Source organism: Zophobas morio, unplaced genomic scaffold (assembly GCF_036711695.1).
Source record: "Zophobas morio isolate AGI-343-1 ecotype UQ-CSIRO unplaced genomic scaffold, CSIRO_AGI_Zmor_V1 ptg000005l, whole genome shotgun sequence".
Taxonomy (NCBI): Eukaryota; Metazoa; Arthropoda; class Insecta; order Coleoptera; family Tenebrionidae; genus Zophobas; species Zophobas morio.
Window position 1 is genome coordinate 13,526,461 of NW_026972110.1, and position 14,718 is coordinate 13,541,178.

A 14,718-nucleotide genomic window follows, 5' to 3' on the forward strand; every position below is an offset into this window, starting at 1 on the left:
TTATTTTCCAACGAATTTTTGGTTAATTTTAATTGTTCAAAAGCAAAAACGAAATAGTTGCGTGATTGCGGTTGGAGAAAAAATAGTATATATTATTCGGTTCTAAAGTGTCTTTTTTTGCCTCGCAATGATTGCTTTCGCTCGGCTACGCTTCGCTCCGCCTCGCAAATGAAATCATTGCTCGTCAAAAAAAGATACACTTTAGAATCTAATAATGTAATATACTATTATCCCTTCCAAAACATGATGACATCAACTCAAAATAATTAAGTGAGAGTTGCTTATATTTTGTTGGGATGGTTTTTATTTTTTTACAGTGGTTTAAAAAAATTGTATAGATAAAGGGTGTGATAATATATTGTTGTGCTAAGCCGATTTTACGATAACGCAGGTAAAATTGGAAATCCCGCTGGATGTTTATGGGGTGATTACACCATACAGTAATAACATCTTTATTGTCCAGAATTGATAAATATGTATCTATTACAGTCAAAACAATAGCCACAAACAATATAAATATAAATCAAATTTATATGTTTACTGAGAAAATATTCTAACTGTTCGCTTCTGAATTGACTTTTTTGAAACACGTCAAAAAGTAACATGTTTTATTTTGGCGATTCTAGAAATAAGACGAATTTTTGAAGAAATGAAACAAAAAACAAATTTGGAAGTCGAAATAATAATAGCATATCTTTTGGAAACTTTGAAAAGTCAAAAATTTCATACAGCGAGTTGGAAAAATTGAAATTTGGGCAAAGCTGCCAAAAAATTCACCAAAAATTGTAGGATGTTACTATCGATAAGATGAATAAAAAATAATGGCGTTGATGGTCGCAGATTAAGATTTACGAAATATTTGCTTTCAAATTCAAGTTTTGAAAAATCGCAAAAATTTACATTTATTTTGACTGTTCGGGGGATGAGTTGGAATGTTAGAAGAAATTAAACCAAAAACAAATTATCGAGATCGAAATCAACACTAGCAGCGGATCAAGATTGTGGAAATATTCGGTATAAGCTAAAAGTTGTAAAAATTCCAAAAAGTGCCATATTTTACTTTGGTGATTCTGGAAAAAGTAGTGGCAGTAGGACTTTTTAACGTTGAACTTAAGCTCTGCTCGTTTAAACTCGAATTCCAGATCCTCAACATTTTTTGAATGGTTGACTTCAGATGCACGCTTTTGTCTAAATAATTTTGAAGGTTTTCGTCATTCAGTGGGAAAATTAAGGAAAATGACACAGTTTAAAATTTTAAATTAAATAATTTAATTTATAATGTTATAATAATATGTAATTTATGTAACAAAATAACAAAATTTATATACAAACAAAATGGATACATGAAATATCTAGTCTAAAACGAATATATAATCCAATAGGTCACTCCTGTGGTCGATGTCTCCTTATTAGTGTCCGTCTGAGCCTCAAATTCCCAGAAATAATTCCTGGGAGGTGCCTGGATCCGATTCCTCTGACTGTCATTATTTTCGTCAAATCTTCGGGCTTTTCGAAATTTTTGACGAAATTTCTGTATTCCCTGCAGGTGGAATCGGGTTCCTCTTCTGGGAAAGTCTCCTCAGCGCGGGTTGGCGATGAACATCTCTGTAGAGCCATGGTTTGGAAATATCTGAAAAAGGAAACAAGAATTAGAAACAATTTATATAAATAAATGAAGGGTATACTTACAGTCTTATGGTGATGAAAGTATCTACTATGTTAGCGCTGTAACGTCAACATTAAGACTGAAGATAGTGGGTTTGTTTCGCCCTTATATACAGGCTGCAGCACCCCTACCCTCCCCCCCCCCCCCCGCCCCACCAGGTTGCCGAATAAGATCGGGGTGCTACACTTTCCACAGTTTGGGTGATGCGTTTTAGGAAATATTTCTTTTTGTATTGTCGTTTAAATGACAAGTTTTAAAAAAATCGGTTCAATTTTTTGAAAATGGAATTTTAATTTTTTCAAAAATGACGAACAGCGAATGTCAGATTTCTTGGCGAAGTAGAGGTAAATCTCGACGAGCTGAATCAGAAAACATTGCGTGTTCATGGTCGCGAAAGCAAGATGTTTAAAATTTTCGCATTCAAATTGAAATTTGTAAAAATCACCATATTTGCTTTTGGTGATTAGAGAAAGAGGCAGGAATTTTTGACGAAATGAACCAAATACAAATTCTGGAAGTCGAAATCAACAATAGTTTCCTTCTTAATTTTTGAAAATTTTCGGAAAATGTAAAATACTTATAATTTAACTTTCGACGAAGTTGCATACAGATTCTCAAGAAATTCTGGTAATTGGGTCTTGGCTTGGCTGAACCGATGACGGTGGCGGATGAACATTTTCTAAATATTCGCTTGCATATTGACATATTAAAGAAATGTCAAAAATGACCATTTTTTATTTTATCAATTCTAGGAAAAAGATAGGATAGCGCAGATTGGTGGCGGCACATCGATCCGATGGGGCTCGAGAGCGGAGTAAACAATGAAAAAGAAATGTTAAAACTAACTAAGGTCAAAGTGACCCTGCCAAATTTATGGATTAAGCATTTGATCTTAAATTCAGATAGTATCAAGTGGTACGAGGTATCAGTATTTTGGGTTCCGGAAGAAATTGTTTCAGAAGTAATTAACTAATAACAGTTTTATTTACAAATACATACAACAAATTAAATTTACACAAGATATACCTATACATCTATAACACACTTTCAACCATATCCCCCGACACCCGCAACGTTTTGTTCTTCCTCCAAAACTTCCGTCGCAGCTTCGCCAAGAAGTCCTTCATGCTCAGGAATTTCCGCGAGCACTTGAAGAGTACATGTCCAGCCACGATGTCGCAGCAGGCCGTCTCTTCAACCCCTTTGACTCGGTACACCTTACGCAAATTTTTGGGCTCCCGGTGGTTTTCCATGAATCTCCTGTATTCCCTGCAACATGCGCAATTCGGGCCACATCGCACCGAAATCCTGACCATGCATCGGCAGGGCATGGGCGTGGAGGTCCTTGGAAGGTCCATGGCAGACGGCTATCTAGAAAGAATGAAAAAGTTTGATTATAACACAAACACAAATAAATTATATAAGTATACCTACAGTTTTATGGTGATGAAAGAGTCTGATATGTTAGCCTTCTGACGTCAACATTAAAACTAAAGATCGTGGGTTTGTTTCGCCCTTATGTACATCCTGCAGCACCCCTACCCTATTCACCCCACCTCGTCAAGCTTTTTTCTCCACACCATTTTCCGGGAGGCGCGATGCCACAGTTTCCATAGTTTGGGTAAGTTCTGGAGGTTGAAATAAATAATAGTTTCTCTTTTGATAATTTTTGAAAATTCTAGGAAAAGGTAAACAGTTTCATTGATTTGAAAAATTTTACTTTCGGTGAAGTTGCATACAAATTCTCAAAAGACTCTGGGATTTGGGTCTCGACGCTTTCGGTTTGAAAGGTTTTAATAAGTTGTACCGGGACACGTTTTTACGGGTTTTTAATTGGGAGAGCTTAATTTATAGGATGGTGTTGAGGGATTTTCAGTTTTAAAGATTCATTAAGTTTTTGTGGCGGTTGTAATCGTGGAGGAAAAGTCTGTGGACAACTGAATGGAGGAATACTGTTAGATCTGGGGTTCAGAAGGATTTATTTTAGAAATTCACGATGTACTGTTCCAAAAAAAAACAAAAAGTTGGCTTTTTTTTATATATAGCTGGATTACTGAACAGATAAAGTGATTAAGTACCAAAAGTTCTGATATATAACATAAAAACATGGCGTTGAGAGTCGCAGATCAAGATTTACGAAATATTTGCTTTCAAACTAAACTTTTGAAAAATCACAGAAATTGACATTTATTTTGGCTGTTCTGGGGATAAGTAGGAATTTTTGGAAGAAATTAAACCAAAAACAAATTATCGAGATCGAAATCAACACTAGTAGCGGATCAAGATTGTGAAAATATTCGGTATAAATAACTAAAAGTTGTAAAAATTCCAAAAAGTGCCATATTTTACTTTGGTGATTCTGGAAAAAGTAGCGGTAGTACGACTTTTTAGCTTTGAACTTAAGCTCTGCTCGTTCAAACTCGAATTCCAGCTCCTCAACATTTTTTTGCATGGTCGACTTCAGATGCACGCTATTGTACTAAATAATTTTGAAGATTTTCTTCATTCAGTGGGAAAATTAAGGAAAATGACACAGTTTAAAGTTTTAAATTAAATAATTTAATTTATAAAGTTATAATAATTTGTATTTTATAAAACAAAATAACAAAATATATGTACAAACAAAATGGATACATCAAATATCTAGTTTAAAACGGGTATATAATCCGATAGGTTACTCCTGTGATAGAGGTCTCCTTATTAGTGTCCGTCTGAGCCTCAAATTTCCAGAAATAATTCCTGGGAGGTGCCTGGATCCGACTCCTCTGACTGTCATTATTTTCGTCAAATCTTCGGGCTTTTCGAAATTTTTGACGAAATTTCTGTATTCCCTGGAGGTGGAATCGAGTTCCTCTTCTGGGAAAGACTCCAAAGTGCGGGTTGGCGATGAACATCTCTGTAGAGCCATGGTTTGGAAATATCTGAAAAAGGAAACAAGAATTAGAAACAATTTACATAAATAAATGAAGGGTATACTTACAGTCTTGTGGTGATGAAAGTGTCTGGTATGTTAGCGCTGTAACGTCAACATTAAGACTGAAAATCGTGGGTTTGTTTCGCCCTTATATACAGGCTGCAGCACCCCTACCCTATTCCCCCCCACCCCACCAGGTTGCCGAATAAGATCGGGGTGCTACACTTTCCACAGTTTGGATGAAGCGTTTTAGGAAATATTTATTTTTGTATTGTCGTTTAAATGACAATCAAGTTTTAAAAAAAACGGTTCAATTTTTTGACAATGGAATTTTAATTTTTTTAAAAATAATGAACAGCGAATGTCAGATTTCTTGGCGAAGTAGAGGTAAATCTCGACGAGCTGAATCAAAAAACATTGCGTGTTCATTGTCGCGAAGTAAGATGTTTAAAATATTCGCTATTCAAATTGAAATTTGTAAAAATGAAATTATCGCAGAAGTAATAAAGCGTTTACCATCTATTCATCCATTTGAAAATATAAATGAACGTTGTGAAGGGAACTTCCTTTAAAATGTGCTTGCGGAGCATATTTTAAAGGCAAAGGAACTTTTGTGGAAATGGTAAAATGGTGCAGGTTATAAAAAAAATTGTTTCAGACAGTCTTGTTTCAGTAATTTTTTTAATCCATTGGATACAATTTGAAATAAATAATAAAATTGTGGTGATACTTGGTGGTTTTTACATTTTAATTATGCTTTTATTTGTGGAAAACAGAATTAAATCACAATTAAAGTGTAAAGATCATTGAGTTCATCAGGAGAGTCCATAACTTTTTGGTGTCACCAGTGGAATGCAAGAATAAGCTTAAAACTAATGCAGTGCATATCAAGTAAGTTAAATTTTCGACGAAGATGTTAAGCTATTCTCTTCAGCTGAAGTAAGACTATACGTTTTTTCTGCCTTGTTTCTATTTAACGGTATCAGCAACTTTGGATCAACTTTTTTCGAGTCCTTGATTATCATGCTGATTATAAGACCACCTACAATTACAACCGTTGTTCCAATTAAAGTATACCAAAGGTACGAGACGTGATAAAAATTAAAACTTTTTCTGAAAAATGAAATTCAATAATTCATAACAACATTTTGGGGATATACCCAGAATGGTCTAATGTTGACGCGTTCAACAGTAAATGGTCCGCTTCGAGTCGGACATGTGTTAAATTAGGTGGACATGTCTCAGTTGTTAGAGGTTTTTGAATATACAACAGTTCTCCAGAACTTATTGCAGCTTGAGCTTTGAAACATAACCATGCCATAAATACTAGAGACGATATTCCACCCATTAGGGCTCCCTAGTTGTGACGACAATTATTGTTTCGTATTGATAAAGAATCATTCTTGTACCTTGTTATTTATTGATGGAAAAATAATGCCAGCTGTAAATAAGCCAAGTGACGCTCCATTTGTGATGGCTCCTACGCTCATGTAAACCTACATGCAAGGATGCAAAGAACGTAATTGCTTAAATAGAGACAAGTGGGTATAATTGCCTGTAATATGGTACCTAACTGTTGTATTAGGTACACTAAGCATACACACATGGTTCCAGAAAAGATTATAGTAAGTTGCATTATTCGGGCTGCCTTTGTTTCTGTCATAGTTTGTTTGAAGTAAAAATTGTGACAGTCTTGTACAACTACAGCTGCCATCGAGTTGAGCCCAGTTGATAAGGAACTAAAGGAAAAGTATATCCTTGTGTTACACTTTCTCCAATGCTATCTTACCTTAGACAGGCACTCAGTGTTCCTGCTATAAAAATACCAGGTAAACCAGGACACGTAGACAAAACTTTCATAACGAGAAGGAGTAGCAGCTGGTCTTTTTTTACCGGAAGCTATTGAAAAGAAGAACCGATATTTTGATTTTTAAGATTCGTGAGTCCTTACTTGTGTTTTCAGAGGATCGCATTTGTAAAATGTTGCATATAGTAAAAGACCGCTGTAACAACATAATGCGACGAAGATACCGTATCCGATGACAAAAAGGTACATTGCGCTAAAAATGTACTCTTATCATTATGGATGTGTGAAAGCTCTTACCTTTTTGCTTTTTTCAATGAAGGTAGTGCTAAATATCTTTGTAGCATAGTTTGATCAGTGCAGGTTGTTACCAGAAAGTAGACTGCAGCTCCTATAGATAGTGACCAAAGGGTGTATCTGGACGTAGGATTTAGATCTAAACTATTATTTAACTAGAAAAGAGAAGATTTTAAATGGTCGCTATATCTACCTAGGGCCTTCAATGCGTCCACTCTTCAGGTTTCTTTCTAAGACTACATGTAGTCCACCAACGTCAAATGTGCCCTTTATTACAAGCAATAACAACGAACAAAGCATTATTATGGACTGCACTGCGTCTGTCCAGACAACAGCTTTTAAACCTCCCTTAAAAAATAAAGTCGTTTGGTGTTACTATCTAGAAGTTTTTTTATTTGTATACCAGTAATGTGTACAATATGCAGACTATGCAGACCGTAGGGGTGATTAAATGTATGCTAAGTCCTGTAACTAATACAACAAAATTTTGTACAAATGCCAAGTATTGTGAAAGAAAGTTCCAATTTGTAGACCACAATCAAAATTGTAAAAACAAGTTTACAAAATTATCAGGCAAAATTATTTGCAATAGTGCAGTTTATTAACGATTTCCTTATTCTAAATGTTGTCAAATTTTGACGATCCCGGCATTTCACAGTTAAACTATTCTTGAACGTTAATCCATTTTTGAGAGGAAGAACTTTGAAATTTGTCATCAGTTAAATTATTATAATCGTGCAGTCGAAATGGGACGGGAATTTTATGTTTATTTTGTATCATATTAATAAAGTGTTATTTTTTTACAGCCTGAATTTCAACATTTATTCGCGAATTATTATTTTGTTTTTAAATGTTCCTGTTGTGCTTATCTAATATGTTTTGTGTTTTATGACCCCAAATTTGGAAAAGTGTCCTTAAATCAGAATGTGAAATAGGTAGGCCATATAGGGTCCAGTTACCTTATAATGCACAAATGTGAAAATTTCGACATAGATAACATTTTTTCATTACTAAGTTTTGTTTGAGAATTTAGAATAAATAAATTTATTATTCATAAAATTACTAACTTACCTTTATTTAAAGTAAGAGCGGATACATACATAACTAGTGCAATCCATGTTATCTAAAACATAGACAGATTTTAAGTATTATTTATTAAGGAATTTGTTTCTGGTTGAAGGGTATAAGTTGAGTTTGACTTTTCATTTTATTGTTCAAGTTTAAGGGTCAGTTACACTATAACATTCTGATAATTTTCTAACATGATTTGAACAAAAATATAAGTATGTTGTTGAAAAATTAAGTACGAGAATTTCAGTTTTGTTATCATTATTTATAACTACCAGTTCGAAAAATAAACCTTGTATTTAAAAAAAAAAATCTATAGTTGGACAATAATTTAATTGCAAAACAAATTCGGTCTAGACGGACTGAACTAGCTGCTACACTTTTACTTTGTATGTCTGATGCATAACATTTATCAATGGTTTTCAATAGAAAATATTTGTATCTACTTCTGGTGTAGCACAGGGTTCTGCTGTAGACTCCCGTACTTATTCATATTATTCATTAATGACGTTTTGAATTTCCTCCTTAAAATGTGTTTTCCAGTAAAAGGCTTTTCTGTTGAACTTTAACATTGAATTATTCATTATGCATAAATTTAATTTTAAATTCGAAAGATAAAAGGTGTATTTACACGCAAATACGTACCGTGTTAATTCCAAACAAAACAGATCCGAATATTCTGACTTTTTTGTCAAATCTTTTTTCATAGTACTACAATTTCAATTAACACAATTAAAATACATTAAAATTTCTATCAAGTAAACTTACTTCGTAGCATGAAGTTAATTTTAAATTATAAAAAACAGGCAAGTAGATGTAGTTCATTATTACTGAGGTAATTACGAGTCCAATCAGAGAGAATATATAATGAATTCCATAAAGGTAAACATCTGTGGGGATCCCCAAAATAGAAATTCCACTAACATAGCTGCAAATGCAATAGTTTCATTGTTGTTTGACAACGACGGTGATGAAGTTGAAACTCACCTTGCTATCAGCGACATTGTAATTGGAAAAAGTTGCATTTTTCTATTACCCATTAAATAATCTTCTGTACTTTTGAAACCCTTAACAGCTCCAAAATAGAACCCAATACTCAAACTTATTAATAGTATCAATATTAACATAAGATAGTCGGGCCAGTAAAACGTTTTCAATATTTTGTCAAAGTCATCCATTTGGAAATTTCTAAATAAGAAGAAAGATAGGTGTTGAAACACTTAGTAGCGAAGTACACCACCATGAAAAGTTTGTTATTAATATTACCTTTAATAAAAAACTGACAACCTTCACGGTAAGTTACTTATTTTGTATCTTGATAACAATAGAACTCGTTTAAAAAACAACTAAAATGCATGCACTTTTGTGCCAATATTATCTACGAAGTTCCAGAGGTTACAATTAGTGAATGTCTACTTTACCAGTACACTGCTTATCACTTAGCCACGAACTTAGGCTATTCCATTTATTTTCCCCCACTCCTTGTGTTAAAAAAGTAGGTTTGTTGGACTTTCCCATAACAATTATTCAAAGACCTACTAGAATTGAACTTATCAAATTCTGCTAGGAGTTCTATAAAGTGTGTTAAAAATAATAGGTTCTTCTGCATTTCTAAATATTTTTTATTAGTCAAGATGAGCTTTTGTTCGACAGTTATGATATGACCATTTTGTTCTGTTTTGCTTTTCTTTAACAAACCCTCGAAGAGTAGATTTAGCAACATTGCCAGAGTCCGTGCGATGATTTTGTCATATTTTGTGTAAAAACCTCAAGTTGGTGCCTTCACAATGAGGAGCAGCAAAGACAGCTAGAAAGCCAGCGGCAACTAGAGGAGGATTTTTGGTGGTCGCAATGGTAGTTAATTTTTCTTGGTTTTATTACTTCTTTGACAAACCTTCAAGGGATCAGTAAAGGGAATTTTGATCACCGTTGATGTATGTGTGTGTAATGAAGTGTACCTTTTTCTGGCTGAAGTCGTGTTTGCCCAAAATTAGGGAAATTCAGAAAAGGAAACGAAATTGTCACAGCTGATAAAATGAAACTGTTAGATATTTTTTATGGAGGTTAAACAGGAAATTTAAATAATAGTAATGGTCAACAAAATGGAACCTGATGTTGAGCGTTTTTGTGTTGTTTGGCAGAATGCTTTCAAATGTAAAGTGGTAAACCCCAAGGTTGGAAAACTAATCGTAAATCAAAATGCAAAATATGGAGGCCAAATCCTCCTTTCTGAGGGTGAAATCAGTTGCAAAAAGCCACCCCAGCTTTAAAAAATTGATCGAAAATTCTTTCGACAGAACTTCCCTCGCTCTTGAAGTACAAAATACAAAATAAAAGTAATCACAGCATTAAGTTTAACATCGAACCCACAATCGCATTACTCCAGAATAGCCGTGGATACAAACCGTGTTAAGAATAAAACGTTATTATACCTTGCAATTGTTTTTGTGATAACCCAAAATTCCCGCCTTCAATTGACCTTGAAAAAGTTTGAAAGGCCCGCGAAAAATTCAAAAATTCAAAATTTGGCCTTGACTTCTAACAAATCTAACAAAATGGAAACCTACTTTGTGTTTTTTATCATACAAGTGAGCATACACTGCGTGTGAGTCGAGAGCGTAAGAAATAATAGACAAAATTTTTGGAAGGGGGCTAAAATTCGCACCCCCTCTCAAGGAGGAAAAGAGCTGCGAGCATTCAAACACCCTATCGTATATTCACAGACATATTACATTTCAAATGAAACACCTTAAAAATATGAAAGAAGAGACACTCGCAAATTGACAGACATACACATATGAAAGCCGAACAAACACAAAATCCTATACATATGTTTGGAATCAATGCAAATATTTGAATATCACAAATTTAATAAAAACAAAGCAAAATCTGAATGAAAGTAACTGGATGCAAATACACAAGTTATTACGTTCGTGTGGCGTCCAATTTTAAAGTTACGGCAGTTAATAGCAGCACAACAAAAATACCCCTGGGGCGTTCTAGCATAAGCGAAGTTTGGGGCTACCGGTCGGGGCTCTTTTCCCCCCTCGACGGTGATTCTATCTATCGCAAAGCCTACCCACACAGCACATCTCCATGACGAACATGCCGTCCAAAACTACGCCGTTACGATCGCAGACCCGCAGTTGGATCTCGGCTAAGGACAGAAGCCAAGAGCGTTACAACATCGGCGACCGCCCCTGAATTTGTCCAAACCTGTACCCTTTGTGCAGGTGACGCGATAACTCTCGCCAGCTCGACTAGGAACCGCACTTCGCTTCTGCCACATTTTCTGTGTTATTTAACCTCAATTCCATTTTAAATGTTCAATTTCTTTTAACTCTGGTATTAACAACTACTGAACAAGTGTTAAAGTTTCGAAAGAGCAATAAACAACATTTAAATTCGCCATACAATCTTGTGAAATTTTAAACAACAAATAATTCTTATGTGGGATTAAAATTGGACATCAAATAATTTATACGATGGACACATTCATCAAAAAATATTTACAAAACAAAACTAGTAAAGATTTATGAAAAACAAAAGATCTGGTGTGAAATAAACTTGCGCAAATAAAAATATTATGTGAGGTTAGAACTGCAGAGCATGAAATTTACATCCAGTGAAAATTATACAACAAAGGAAAATTACTGAGGTTAAAACTATGAGATTAGAGAAATATTGGATGAGGTGAAAAATTGCGCAAAGTTTACAAAATTTACATGAGATTAATCATTGCCACACTTTATCAACGATTCAAACAAAAAGTTTACATTATTGTTAAATTATGTCATAATCCAAGTGATTGGTTACTTAAAAACAATTTACTTTGAGAGTTTAAAATACCGCGGACTGGTTACCCCAACAAAACACATAATAAATAAACACAAAAATATCCAGTCATCGTTGCGAGGAAAAAGCGTCTCGGTGATGTAAATTTTATCGTTGCGAGGAAATACCTCGATGATGTATATTTTAGCGTTGCGAGGAATAAACCTCGGTGGTGTAATCACTCATCAACCTTTAACGTTGCGAGGACATGCCTCAGTGATGAAATCATGATAACGATGATAATAATCATGATAACTGCCTAAGGGAAGAAATTATTTTAACCCCCCCGCCAGTTCGCAGTATAATGAATTTTGTTAAGTTAGCTGCCGTAAATGAACTATTAGCAATCTTGTGTACAGAATTTAGAAGTGTTATAATGTAACACTTACGCATATGCATCCAGAAACTTATTTATAATTTGTTAAACAAAGGATTATCCTGACTAAATGAATTTCATGAAATTTCCTAGAAAGTGGTTTATTTAAATACTCCTGATTGTTAAATTGTGTTAGCACTAGCTGACGATTAACTCCTAACCTAAACTGTGAATTTACAACAATAAAACAAATTTACGCCATGTAGTTCGCGTTGAACGAAAATCCACATTTTTTCCGATTAAAAGGCCGCAAGAATAAGCCGCACGGATTGGGGAAACTGGGCGCCGTCGGTTAGGTACGATTGATTGTCGTTAAACAAAGGTTTCCTCCCTTTTATTAACTCCCAAACCAGCTAATTTAAACCTAGTTACTTACAGCGTCCTTTCACTACACCGAAGCGAAACATAATGACTCACGCTTTTAACATGCCGCTCTCTCCTACCAAGCTGCCTTCTAACTAAACATGCAGGAGTAACCCCTAAGCGTTACGTGCATATTTGGTTGCTTATGTTTAACGATTTTTTTGATGATTTTTTTTTCTTTCTCAAATTCAAATTATTCAAATGTGATTTCGCACCGCTGTTAATTAATTTCAACGCGAAAATTTGATTCAAATTCGGTCACCACAAACTGAATGCGGACTCGTACACTACAAGTAGATGAGTATATTTCTGTGTAACATTCAATTCATTTTAAAATACTATTCATGACGTCATCAAACTGTTAGTGGGTATGATCAGCCAAATTTTGGTTAGCATTTAACCATCTGCGTGATATTTCTAATATACATACAAAATTTGCCAACAGTCGGCCCAACAGTTTCGGAGAATACGTGTCTAACAAAAATGGATACAGACAGGCAGACAGACAGACAGACGGAAACGGGAGACTACTTTTTTCGTATTATAGGCGTCATGAAACGTCGAGAAAACATAAAAGTGGCAATTCGTCCGATGGACTCGATTACTATACTTTTCCTTAATTTATGCTCGGGAAGAAAAAATGCAGTCAAATGTTACAACTAAATACAAATATTTGAACATCACACACCTAAACACTTAATAAAAAAGACAAATCTTAAATAAAGTACCTGGATGATAAACTGATAATACACAAGCTATGACGATTGATTGAATATGAACAAAGTCAAAATATGTATCCGAAGTCCAAAGCACACATCACAGTTACGGAATTGATAGCTGTCATCAAGGAGATCGAGCTCTTCTGGGTTTTCAGAATTTCGTTATGTTACAAGATTCACGAGCTACAACAAATATATTCCTTTGACTGATGAACTTCAACTCGTTAAAAAAGGCCTGACATGTGTTAAAGTAAGAAAAAGTCAGAAAACTGTCCGCCTAGACATTTCTTTATACAGGTGACAGCATTAAATTGTAATTTGTACTCCCGAAGTTGTGATGAATTTTTGTTACGCTACACTGTATTAAGATCTTTAAACAACAAAGAATATATTAAATTATGTGTTAATTCACGTTATTGATTAAAACACAATGAGTTCATCAAGATTACATCGTGGACCCACGAACCACCATATTACATAAAACAATGTATTTATGAAATAAACAGAGCGGGCAATATTCACTGCAATCAAAATCAAAATACTCATTTGAGAATAAATGTCCAAATTCAAGTTGTGCAAAAATAATGAGGCTTGTAAGAAAATAACACATAAAGTTAAGACAATATAAACACAAAATACCCCTGCCATTTTGATATCAATTTAATGGATGATAATTTTCGAGGTCCTTTCTTTCAAAATGGATCAACATTTAAGATTTAGTTTAAATTCCATAAATAAATTATAAATTTCGAGTGAGAAGGTACGAAGTATGAATAGAAAGAACATCCAGCCTTCGTTTAAAAACTTTGTTAAGCTTGAATATGTGAATTTTCGCCATGTATAATATATTAACATCTACATTTATTGTTGTTAGATTGTGTTAGAACGTGAAAATGACAGATAAATGAGAGACAGACAGGTATTTTACATATTTTTAAATATCAGTAGGTAATTCGGTGCTATACTACGTGCCTCCGTTCCGCTACGTGTGGATTTTTAGACCTGATTACGACTGAATCATTACTTAGAATTCAGAAATAAATAAAGACAGTAATTTATAGTCTCCTTGAGCACTGCGAGAAAAACTGGTAATTAACTGTAAAATACGTGATAGGCCCTCATGTTGAAATAACTTTATATACTTACAAATACAAATGGATTAAATATTTAAACTCGTTATTGTTGTCGTACTTTCTCGTGCAACCAGTTTCGATTGCCTATAATAATATTTCAGACCTAAATATTCATTACCGACTACTGAATGTTTGTACACGCAGTGCGGATGAATGACACCGAACGTGAATGCATAACCTTTAGATTAAGTATGTTATTACATTACCGGTTAAAGTATTTACAGATTACTTTATCTTATGCACAGCTACACTTTCATAAAGATATCAGATTTACAAAACATCGACACGTGTAGATTATTTTTATACAATTTATTTGCACATTTTCAAATAATTTATATTATATTGTCATCAACTTTAACTTGGACAGCCACCTCAAATTTTCAAAATGATCTTAAACAGATAAACAGCGATATGAAACTAGTTCACAAAAATCACGAAAGGAAAACTATTGTGTCACTTTTTTAACAAAGCTCGCTTCTAACGTCTTCCTCTTGACTTGTTTTCCAAAGTGCCACACTTGTCCCAGATGCATATTTTTTTGTTT

General features: G+C 34.2%; 1 protein-coding gene across 2 annotated transcripts; it reads right to left on the reverse strand.

Moving 5' to 3' along the window:
• Positions 1 to 5,306: 5,306 nt before the first annotated feature.
• On the reverse strand, positions 5,307 to 9,311 carry LOC135119777 (sodium-coupled monocarboxylate transporter 1-like). Of its 2 annotated transcripts, none has more exons than XM_064044168.1 (14): positions 9,016 to 9,311; positions 8,737 to 8,937; positions 8,518 to 8,677; positions 8,395 to 8,460; positions 7,753 to 7,804; positions 7,085 to 7,152; positions 6,875 to 7,029; positions 6,685 to 6,825; positions 6,532 to 6,640; positions 6,370 to 6,479; positions 6,136 to 6,319; positions 5,990 to 6,076; positions 5,741 to 5,937; positions 5,307 to 5,687 (listed from the first exon to the last, which is right to left on the reverse strand). In XM_064044168.1, the coding sequence occupies exons 2-14, from the start codon at positions 8,925 to 8,927 to the stop codon at positions 5,477 to 5,479; spliced, it is 1,731 nt and encodes a 576-aa protein (XP_063900238.1). In that variant the 5' UTR covers positions 8,928 to 8,937; positions 9,016 to 9,311; the 3' UTR covers positions 5,307 to 5,476. The 2 variants fall into 2 exon arrangements, with proteins under 2 accessions (XP_063900238.1, XP_063900228.1); XM_064044158.1 differs by having other exon boundaries at positions 5,307 to 5,693; positions 9,016 to 9,310.
• Between the last annotated feature and the right edge of the window lie 5,407 nt (positions 9,312 to 14,718).